The sequence below is a fragment of the Rhinoraja longicauda genome, unplaced genomic scaffold (genome assembly GCF_053455715.1).
Source record: "Rhinoraja longicauda isolate Sanriku21f unplaced genomic scaffold, sRhiLon1.1 Scf000456, whole genome shotgun sequence".
NCBI lineage: Eukaryota > Metazoa > Chordata > Chondrichthyes > Rajiformes > Arhynchobatidae > Rhinoraja > Rhinoraja longicauda.
In genome coordinates this window covers 63,066-75,048 of record NW_027601673.1, presented here as the reverse complement: position 1 = coordinate 75,048, position 11,983 = coordinate 63,066, and the positions used below count along the sequence as shown (strand labels likewise).

Here is an 11,983-nt window from a genome sequence, read left to right as displayed (position 1 = left end):
AGGTCACCTCACCTTCTGTCTCCTTTCTCTGTTCATTTATTTATTTACTTATTTATCTATTTATTCATTTCCCTATGTTCTCTAAATCTCTGTAAAGCGTCTTTGAGTGTATGAAAAGCGCTATATAAATAAAATACATTATTATTATTATTATTATAGTGTCAGGACCCATCTAGGAGTGTTTATGGTTACACATGGTGTCAGGATGTTGCCAGCAGTGTGTGGGATTACACATGGTGCCAGGATGTTGCCAGCAGTGTGTGGGATTACACATGGTGTCAGGATGTTGCCAGCAGTGTGTGGGATTACACATGGTGTCAGGATGTTGCCAGCAGTGTGTGGGATTACACATGGTGTCAGGATGTTGCCAGCAGTGTGTGGGATTACACATGGTGTCAGGATGTTGCCAGCAGTGTGTGGGATTACACATGGTGTCAGGATGTTGCCAGCAGTGTGTGGGATTACACATGGTGTCAGGATGTTGCCAGGCTTCACTATGCACACATTCTCACCTGGGTGTGCACAGGATTTCGCAGATCTCTTCCACAACCTGATGCATTGCCAAAGCCTTGTACAATTAACGCCTGGAGGAATTGGAAATAATACAGTGTAAACAGTGGGTGTAGGATATGTTAGAGTTCCTCCTGAATAGATTTTAAATTCTCTTCGATCTCCCCAAGATTTTTCTTCATTCTTTTCAGAATCCTCTTCTTTTCCTCCCGGATATCTGCCAGTACCCGCTGCTCTTTCTTAGTGAGAACCTGGTGCAGTTCAGCAAACTGGGATGTGATCTTGGACTGAAGGTTGTGTGACTGTTCCTGTGAAATGAAAGGTGAAGATCAATATTTCATGTCACTGATTATGGTTCCTCACGTCTTTACTGGTGACATTTGACCTGTGCATTTTTATTTGCTTTGGCAATTCAATAGTTTTTCTAAATGCTTCTAAAATATCGTGAGGGTAATCTTACAACCCATCAATCCTCTACCCCTAATGCAATTCCCAGCTGCCTATTCCTTCTCACGTGTCCATTAATTCCCATTTATCCATCCACCACCCTCTAGTGGGGTGCCGCAAGGCTCATTGCTGGGACCGCAGTTATTTACAATATATATTAACGATTTAGACGAGGGAATTAAATGTAATATCTCCAAGTTTGCAGATGCCACAAAGCTGGGCGGCAGTGTGAGCTGCGAGGAGGATGTTGTGAGGCTGCAGGGTGAGTTGGATAGGTTGGGTGAGTGGGCAGATGCAGTAAAATATGGATAAATGTGACGTTATGCACTTTTGTGGCAAGAACAAGAAGGCAGATTATTAGATTGGGTGTCCTTGTTCATCAGTCACTTAAAGTTAGGATGCAGGTACAGCAGGCAGTGAAAGTAAGCATGCAGGTAGAGCAGGCAGTGAAGAAACCTAATGGCATGTTGGCCTTCATTGTGAGAGGATTTGGGTTTTGGAGCAAGGAGGTCCTACTGCAGGTGTGCAGGGTCCTGTTGAGACCACACCTGGAATATTGTGTGCAGTTTTGGTTTCCTAAATTAAGGAAGGACATTCTTGCTATTGATGGAGTGCAGTGTAGGTTCATCAGGTTAATTACTGGGATGGCAGGACTGACACATAATGAAAGAATTGGTCGACTGGGCTTGTATTCACTGGAATTTCGAAGGATGAGAGGGGATCTTATAGAAACATGTAAAATTCTTAAGGGATTGGAGAGGCTAGATGTGGGGAAAAATGTTCCTGATGTTGGGGGAGTCCACAACCAGGGGTTATAGTTAAAGAATAAGGGGTAGGTCATGATCATATTGAATGGTGGTGTTGGCTCGAAGGGCCAAATGGCCTACTCTTGCACCTATTTTTCTATTTTCTGTTTAGGACTGATATAATAATAATAATAATAATATATTCCTTTATTCGTCCCACACAGGTGAAATTTACAATGAGGTGAGGACAATTATTTCACCCAAAGAGTTGTGGATCTATGGAATTCTCTTCCTCGGAAAGCAGTGGAGGCCAATACCCTGGATGTTTTCAAGCGTTAGATGTAGCTATTTGGGCTCACGGAATCAAGGAATATGGGGGAAAAGCAGAAACGGGGTACTGAATTTGGATGATCAGCCATGATCATACTAAATGGCGGTGCTGGCTTGAAGGGCCGAATGGCCTACTCCTGCACCTATTGTCTCTGCAGCGCCCGAGGCCAGGATCGAACCCGGTCCCCAGAACTGGGAGACAGCAGCAATACGTGTGTCACTGCGCTGCCCTGTTATTACACACATCACAGGGATCAAACCTGCACAAGATCAGGAAATCGAAACTTAAAAGCCTCACCAGAACTCCAGAAATCTTCTCTTTCTGTTGCTGCTCCATTTGCTGGATCCCTGATTTATATTTTGTGAGAGACTGGATGGAAGATTTCACCTGATCCTGGAATTGTGTTTGGGAATCAGAAAATTAAATGGTTGAACAGTAAAAATGGAATTAAACAATGATGCGTTTAAAATCGGTTTGCTTTTACCTTGTGGTTTTCAACAGCTTCTTTAACCGGCATGAAGCTGTGAGACTTGTGTTCCCGCCCAGCTGCACAAATCACACAGATCAGCTTCTTATCAGTTTCACAAAACAGCTTCAGTTCTTCCTGATGTTCCTCGCAGTGAGGTTTACTTTCCTTCTCTGGAATTATTTCCCGATTCAGACTCATTGTTCGAGCTTTCTCAGCCAGTCTCGCCAAGGCCCGATTCACCCTGAGGGTGCGGTCTGTAAACTCCTCTCTACATTCCGGGCAGGAGTTTCTCCCCTCCCTGTCCCAACTCTGTGTGATACAGGAGCGGCAGAAGTTGTGCCCACAGTCCAGTATAACCGGATCGGTGAAGAATTCCAGGCAGATGGGACAAACTATCTCCTCGGCCCAACTCTCGACCTGGTCTTTCGCAGCCATTGTAACTCCGCCACTTCCTGGTTCAAAACGCGATCCCTTTGGCGCAGCTGCTGCATCCTTGCAGTATCGGGGCACGGCTGAGGGGAGGCGGAGCTCAGCCCCGTCAATCACAGCCCTGACCAGTAAGTGGATGCTATTTGATACAAGCTGCCTGTAAATTTCATCCCCTTAAACTAAATACATCAGTGTTTCCCATCGTGAATTGTTCATTATATTAGGCTGCACAATGATATTATATCCACGGCCAACACTGTTATTTCATTTAACAGTCTCATGTGCAAACTTGAATTCAACTCAATGAGCCAATTATACTCTATTGTCACATGAACCAAGGGACAGTGAAATGCTTTGCTTTTGCTTGCAATCCGGTAAAATACAGACCTCCCCCAGGCAGTACAGAGAGAGTCGCCACGTTTCTGGGGCCGACAAAGTTGCGGGATGTTTATGGAACTGTCTATATTTCCCCGCAACGGCGAACCAGGTCCCGCCGGACGAGGCACCAGGCGCCCCCGCGCCGCCCCCCCTTCCCTCTCGGCTCTGACGAGACCACATAGATTTTTGCACAGTGGGGGCAAATTTCAAAGGTCATGTTTTATCACACAGGGTGGTGGGTGCCTGGAACGTGCTGCTGGAGTGGTGGCATTGCATAGTCTGATCTGGGCTGAAGGGACTGATCTAGTTCTTTGTGGCCATCAACTAAACCGACAGGTTCATTATAGCTCCCATTCCCAGCTCCTCCCCCACAACCATTAGGTTCTTGGACCGACCTGCAGTGCCCGCGTTTGGCCCATATCCCTCCAAACCTGCCCTATCCATGTATCTGTACAACTACTTCGTAAACGTTGTGATAGTCTCTGCCCAACTACCTCCTGCAGCAGCTCGTTCCATATACCCACCACCCATATTGTGTTACCCCTCAGGTTCCTATTAAATCTTTCCACCCTCACCTTCAACTTATGTCCTCTGGTTCTCGATTCCTCTACTCTTGGCAAGAGACTGTACATCTTCCCGATCTGTTCCTCTGGTGGTTTTTTAGTCCTCTCTAAGGTCATCCCTCATCCTCCTGCGCACCAAGGTAGAGAGTTCCAACCTGCTCAACCTCTCCTGATAGCTCGGGCCCTTGAGTCCTGGCAACATCCTCGTAAAACCTCTTTCCCTCTGATTATGCGCACTCATTATTGCAATAACAGGACGTTGCATTGTCGATAAACCGCCGTTCATCACAGATGGGGATGTTTAGAATTGCACAACGCTCAGGTTTGTTGACTTCCCATCAGCGTCTGAAGCAATGGAAGCCTGATTGGGGCAGGCACTCCACCAACACGCGCAGTGGAGGACAAGCCCATGTCAGCATCAAACACGCTGAAGTGGAAATGGCGAAGGGCATCAGGCTCCTTGGCGTAAATATCATCAACGATCTGTGGCGGACCAACCACACTGCAGACACAGCCAAGACGCCACACCGACACCTGTACTTCATCAGTGGACTGAGGCAATTCGGCATGTCGCCAAACATGTGGTCAGGACAAGACAGTCTGAGCTATAGACAGAGATTGAGTAGGTTGGGACTCTATTCCTTCGAGTGCAGGAGGATGAAGGGTAACCTTATAGAGCTGTATAAGGCCATGAGAGGAATAGATTGGGTGAACAGGGTCTCTTGCCCAGAGTAGGCGATTCGAGGACCAGACGACTTAGGTTTAAGGTGAAGGGGAAAAGATTTAATAAGAACCTGAGCGGTAACTTTTTGGCACAATGAGTGGTGGATTTGTGGAACAAACTGCCAGAGGATGTGGTTGAGGCAGGGACTATCCCATCATTTAAGGAGCAGTTAGACAGGTACATGGATGTGCCAGGTTTGGAGGGATATGGACCAAAAGCTGGGACTAGTGTAGATGGAACGTGTTGGCTGCTGTCTCACTCTTTCATTCTATTACTCTGGCAAACCTCCAAGATTCACCATAAAATGCGCACTGTCTGTTTGCGTCACAGCTTGGTTTGGGAAAAGAGCGCGAGAAATTTCAGAGAATTGTGGATGAGGCCCTGACCAGACTCCATCTGCACTTATTTCTGTCTCGGAGAAGCAGACAACATAATCAAATACGTCCCACCCCGGCCATTCCCTTTTCTCCCTGCTCTTGTTGCGCAGAAGTTACAGAACCTTGGAAAGGCGCACTGCCAGTCTCAGGAGCAGCCTCCTCCCCTCTGTTACCGGGCTTCTGAACGGTCTTTCCATCAGCTGGTCATTAGGTGTTGAAGGGTCTGTTCTTGTGCTGCACTGATCTGTGCCTTGTTTTCTCTGTTGCGTGGTAGTTGAAGGTTATTTTTCTGACGAGAGAGAAGTTTACAGTGGACCTTACTTTACTTTAGACACACAGCATGGAAACAGGCCCATCGATCACCAATTCACTCCTTTTCTAGAGAGATGCTGTCAGACCCGTTGAATTCCTGCAGCTTTTTGTGTCTGTCATCAATTCACACTTATTCTCTGTTGTCCCATTTCCCCATCTACTCCCCACACACTTGGGGCTTTTACAGAAGGCCAATAAACGTACAAACCGGCATGTCCTTTAATTGTGGGAGGAAACCAGAACACCCGGAGGAAATCCACGAGGCCACAAGGAGAACGTGCAAACTTAGAACAGTCAGCAGCTGAGGTCAGGATCGAACCCGGGTCCCTGGCCTTGAGGCAGCGGCTCTTCCCGCTGCTCCACAGTACCTCAGAAATATTAAGCCTTCTCTTTCCAAATACCCCATACTGCCGCCAAGGCTTTCTGTTTTTTCTCTTGGCAGTTTATGGGCAGACTCACATTCCAATCGACCATTGAACTGGAAAAACTAAAATAAAAACACAGATGCTGAAAATCCCAAATGAAGACGTACTGTAAGATGCAAGAAATACTCAGAAGGTTGGTCAGCGTTTGTAGAGAAAGAAACGGAATTAATGACTCAGGTTGAACACCATTGGTCATCAGTATTTGATTTGAAATGTAAGGTCTGTTTCACCTTGCTGTTGCTGCCTGACCTGCTGAGTATTTGGGGCAATTTTTGCTTCTATTGCTCATTTTAAAGCCTCAACGTTTTAAGCCATGCATTTGGTTTGGGCTTCGGGTGTGGTAACAGGTGACAAAAGTCACTTATTAAACCAGATCCCCGCTGTTTCTGCAATTGTCAAAGTGAATTCTCAAAGTTACAGCTGGTCTGTGGTCGCACCGCGTGGCGTTGCTCCCATCTAGTGGCAGAACCAAGATGTGCAAACAGTCCTGTTCCCGATTAACAGAACACGGTTTGGTGCAGAGATACAGCACGGAAACAGGCCTTTCGGCCCCCCGAAGATAGACACAAAAAGCTGGAGTAGGTCAGCGGGTCAGGCAGCATCTCTGGTGAACAGGATTCGGAGACGTTTCGGGTCGAGACCCTTCTTCTGATTGGGAAAGTGAAACGAGATATATCGACAGTGGTACAAAGATTGTCAACAAATGAAAGATAGATACGTGAACAAATAATGATGATAAAAGAAGCAGGCCATTGTTGGCTGTGAGCTCGGTGAAAACGAGTTGCAGGCAATGAAACTCACCAGGACGACAGTGAAACTAGTACAACGACCAGGGTGGGGGAGGGACTGAATCCACGACCACCATCGATCACCCGTTCACACCAGTTCTATGTTATCCCACTTTCTCTCCACTCTCTATACACCAGGGGCTACTTCACAGGGGCCAACTAACCTACAAACCCGCACGTCTTTGGGATGTGGGAGAAAAGCGGAGCAACTAGAGGAAACAGAGATTAGCTTGGCATTGTACTGTTCCACGTTCTATGTGGGCCGAAGAGCCTGTTCTAGTTCTACATGGCCATCAACACCGAGAGACCCATTGTATCTCCCACTCCCAACATTCAGCTTTATTCTTCTGCCTTCCAGTAATTTCCGATTTCATTCCGCTCTCCTATTTACACCTCCCGAGTCAGACCTTTCCCGCCCTCTTCCGAACGACATCAACACCAATTCATTCACTCTGATATAACAGACTGTAGCTCTTGGAAATCCTCCTTCATACCAAACAAGGGTCCCGACCCTGAAGCGTGGTCTGTCCATTTCCATCCACAGACTGCCTGGCCCGCTGAGTTCCTCCAGCGCTTTGTTGATTTTTTCCCCGCACCCCCGTTATATTTCAACAGATTTCTTGTATCTACCATTTCCAATATTCACTTTGCCTTCTCTCACTGGAGGGAATTTCCGATGTCATTCCCCCCTCCTGTCTCCACTTGCCCCCCACCCCCCCCCCCCCCCCCATACTCGCCTTTACGCTGCTGTTGAAGTCCACACCAACCCCGCTGGTGCCGCGTTGTGACTCAGGGCGAGTTTAGGACCCGCCGCCCGCGGCTGCTGCTGAACCCGCGGAGCCCGCGGGAAGGGAGATTGTTTCAATCTTTATATTTTCACAAAAGTGTTTCTGTTCCGATGACGGACGCGGTTAACGCGTTGAAATGAACGGATCGACAGCTCTGATTTCACTTGCTCTTTATTTCTCTCTTCCCACATTTACATCCCCCCTGGTTTTATTTCCGCGCTCACCGGGGTTTTTTACGACGCGGAATTTGGGGATTAAATGGGAGCCGTTCAACGCCGACCTGTTGTCCACCGGGTTTCTGCCCCACAGCCCCTGAGCCACGCTCCCGACGCCGGTACCCGTATTAATCAAGAATCTTTCTGCCTACGCCTTTAAATATCCACTCACGTGACCTACACAGCCTGTTGTGGCAAATAATTCCACAAATTGATCACCTTCTGACTAAATAAATTTCTGATCATCTTCAAAAGAGAAAGTAGATTAATTCTGATGAAATGGTCTCTTGTCCGAGACGGTCCCACAAGTGGAAACATACTTTCCACATCCACTGGATCTAAACCATTCACATATCTGTATGTTTCAATGAGGTCCACCCTCATACTTCTAAATTCCGAGTGCAATCCGGGAGTCGACCAAACGCTCGCCAGAGGTTAACTTATTGCTGGGAACATTCTTGTAAACCTCCTCTGGACCCTCTCCAGAGCCAGCACACCTCCCCTCTGATATGGTGCCCAGAATTGCTCACAATATTCCAAATGCGGCCTTCCCGTCGCCTTGTATAGCCTCAAAATTAAATCCGTGTTTCTGTGTACAAGTCCTCTTGAAATGAATGCAAGCAATGAGTTTGCTTCCATTAGACAATAGACAATAGACAATAGGTGCAGGAGTAGGCAATTCGGCCCTTCGAGCACCACCATTCCATGTGATCATGGCTGATCATTCTCACCGATTCAACTTGCAGATAAAAAATTTGGGAATAATAATAATAATAATAATAATAATAATAAACATTTATTTTTTATAGCGCTTTTCCAATTGCTCAAAGACGCTTTACAAAACAGTCAGGACATAAAAACAAACAAACAAACAAAAGATTTGTCCTGACGGAGCAGCGTCGAACAAATAGCGCCAGCGTCCTCTCACGTGAGTCCGGCAGTGGACAATAAAGAACACAAGACACACAATTACAATTTTAACACAAACAGCCATCACAGTAATTGCTCCAGGCACACCCTCACTGCGATGGAAGGCAAAGAAAAGTCTTATCTCCTCCTCATTCTTCTCCCGTGGTGCCACGAGGCGACCGAGGCTCTCGACTTTTGAACCCCCACCGGGCGATGGAAAGTCCCAGGGCCGAGCCGAGCAGGCCGATGAAGGTCCTAAGCCCCCACCGGGTGATGGGAAGTGCCGCGACCAAGCCACGCAGGGCGATGAGGGCCCTGCGAGCGGGTCGGTCAAACCTCGCGCTTCGGGGCGGTCGAAGCTGCTACGGCTGGAGCTCCCGAAAGCCGGTCGCCAGCCAGGGACCTGCGAACTCCAGATGTTGCGGTCTGCAGGGCCCACGGCCGAAGCCTCCGAGATGGCAAGTCCAGGCCCTGCCACCGGATTCTTCAAGGTCGATCCCAGCTGGAGGCCGCCGACTCCACGTTGTTGGGCCGTAGCACGAACGGAGATACGACACGATAACCAGCACTCCCAAGTCCCTTTGAACTTCAGATTGATGGATTATTTTCCCACTTAGACAATAGTCTACGCCATTATTCCTACTACCAAAATGCAGTACTCCGCACTTTGCTACACTATATTCCATCTGCCACTTCTCTACCCATTCCCCCAACATGTCCTAGTCCTTCTGCGGAGTCCATGCTTTCTCTAAACTACCTGCCCTTCCACCTTTTTTCGTAACATCTGAAAACCTGGCCACAAAGCCTTCAATCCCCTCGTCCAAATCATAATATAAAACGTGGAGTAGCGGACAAACACCGATCCTTGAAGATCTTCACTAGTTACTGTTAGCCAACGAGAAAAAAATCCCTCTTTATTGCCACTCTTTGTCTTCTGCCATCCAGCCAGCCAGTTATCCATGCTGATGTTTGCCCTTTGTCACCGTTGGCTCTCATCTTCCTAAGCAGCCATCTTGTGACACCTGGTCAAAGGTTTTCTGAAAATCAAAGTTAACAACATCTACCGTCTCTCCTTTGGATGTCTTGCTATTTACTTCTTCAAATAATTCCAGCAAATTTATCAAACACGACCTTGCCTTCACAAAGCCATGCCAACTTATGCCTATTTCATCGTGAACTTATAAATACTCTGTCACATCATCCTGTATAACGGGTCCTAAAATCTTACCACCCACTCCACTGGTGTTGGAGGCAGATACAATAGTGACATTTAAGACAAGTTCAGATTTTCAGGTAACGAAGGGATATACATTGTGAGAAGGCAGGTAAGGTTGGTCGTCTCATGTTCGGCACAGCTATTATTAGCCGAAAGTCCTGCCGTGCCTTGTACTTCGTGGAGGAAAGAAATGCAGATGCTGGTTTAAATCGAAGGTAGGCACAAAATGCTGGTGTAACTCAACGAGACAGGCAGCATCTCTGGAGAGAAAGAATGGGTGACGTTTCGGGTCGAGACCCTTCTTTAGACTGATGTCGGAGAGGTCGGCGGGAAAGTGATAGAATTTTGTTTGAGACAGTGAGACTGGTGGGAGAACTGGGAAGAAGGAGGGATGGAGAGAGAGGGAAAGCAATGGCTAATTGAAGTTAGATAAGTCAATGTTCATATCGCTGGTATGTTTGCTGCCCAAGCGAAGTATGAGGTGCTGTTCCTCCAATTTGCGCTGGGCCTCACTCTGACAATGGCGGATGCCCAGGACAGAAAGTTCAGATTGGGAATGGGGGAGCGGGGGTGAGTTAAAGTGCTGAGCAACCGGGAGATCAGGTACGACTGTGTGGAGCTGTTCAGCGAAACGATCGTCGAGCTTGCGCTTGGTCTCGCCGATGTCACTCCATCAGTACTATCCCACAGTATACCGTTACACCAGTACTAACCCACAGTGCGTCACTCCATCAGTACTATCCCACAGTATACCGTTATACCAGTACTACCCTACAGTGCGTCACTCCATCAGTACTATCCCACTGTATACCGTTACACCAGTACTACCCTACAGTGCGTCACTCCATCAGTACGATCCGACAGGAAACCATTACACCAGTACTATCCTACAGTGTGTCACTCCATCAGTACTACCGCAGAGTGTCACTACCAATTCCATCCCACATTATGTCATAACAATAGTACTACCACATAGTGTGTCACTCCATCAGTACTACCCCAGAATGTGCCATTACATCAATAATACCCTACGTTAGGTCACTCATCAATACTACTTCACAGTCTGCCACTCCATCAGTACTACATGTTACTCCATTAGTCGTACCCAAGAGCGTGTCACTCTCATCAGTACAACCCCACAGTATGTCAGTCCATCATCTCTGCCCGACGGTGTTTCACTCTGTCAGTACCACCTTAAGTATGCAATTTCATCAGTTCTACACACAGTTTTTCACCCCTTCAGTAATACCATCGAATGTGTCACTATATCAGTACTACCCCAAAATATACCAGTCCTTCACTACTCCCCCACAGGATGCTAATCCATAAGTATTATAGACAATAGACAATAGGTGCAGGAGTAGGCCATTCGGCCCTTCGATCCAGCACCGCCATTCAAAGTGATCATGGCTGATCATTCTCAATCAGTACCCCGTTCCAGCTTTCTCCCCATACCCCCTGACTCCGCAATCCTTAAGAGCTCTACCTAGCTCTCTCTTGAATGTATTCAGAGAATTGGCCTCCACTGCCCTCTGAGGCAGAGAATTCCACAGATTCACAACTCTCTGACTAAAAAAGTTTTTCCTCATCTCTGTTCTAAATGGCCTACCCCTTATTCTTGATCTGTGGCCCCTGGTTCTGGACTCCCCCAACATTGGGAACATGTTTCCTGCCTCTAACGCGTCCAACCCCTTAATTATTTTATACGTTTCGATAAGATCCCCTCTCATCATTCTAAATTCCAGTGTATACAAACCTAGTCGCTCCAGTCTTTCAACATATGACAGTCCCGCCATTCCGGAAATTAACCTACGCTGCACACCCTCAATAGCAAGAATATCCTTCCTCAAATTTGGAGACCAAAACTGCACACAGTACTCCAGGTGCGGTCTCACTAGGGCCCTGTACAATTGCAGAAGGACCTCTTTGCTCCTATACTCAACTCCTCTTATTATGAAGGCCAACGTTCCATTGGCTTTCTTCACTTGCTGCTGTACCTGCATGCTTCCTTTCAGTGACTGATGCACTAAGACACCCAGATCACGTTGTACGTCCCCTTTTCCTAACTTGACACCATTCAGATAATAATCTGCCTTCCTATTCTTACCACCAAAGTGGATAACCTCACACTTATCTACATTAAACTGCATCTGCCATGCATCCGCCCACTCACACAACCTGTCCAAGTCACCCTGCAACCTCATAGCATCTTCTTTACAGTTCACACTGCCACCTAGCTTTGTATCAACGGCAAATTTGCTATTGTTACTTTTAATCCCTTCATCCAAGTCATTGATGTATATGGTAAATAGCTGCGGTCCCAACACCGAGCCTTGCGGTCCCAACACCGAGCCTT

At 47.2% G+C, this 11,983-nt stretch overlaps 1 protein-coding gene across 1 annotated transcript; it reads right to left on the bottom strand.

Annotated features, from left to right (window-relative positions):
* Positions 1-632: 632 nt before the first annotated feature.
* Positions 633-2,701, bottom strand: LOC144590997 (zinc-binding protein A33-like). Its single transcript, XM_078395344.1, has 3 exons — positions 2,519-2,701; positions 2,332-2,427; positions 633-818 (listed from the first exon to the last, which is right to left on the bottom strand). Exons 1-3 carry the CDS (start codon positions 2,699-2,701, stop codon positions 633-635), a joined length of 465 nt encoding a protein of 154 aa, XP_078251470.1.
* Between the last annotated feature and the right edge of the window lie 9,282 nt (positions 2,702-11,983).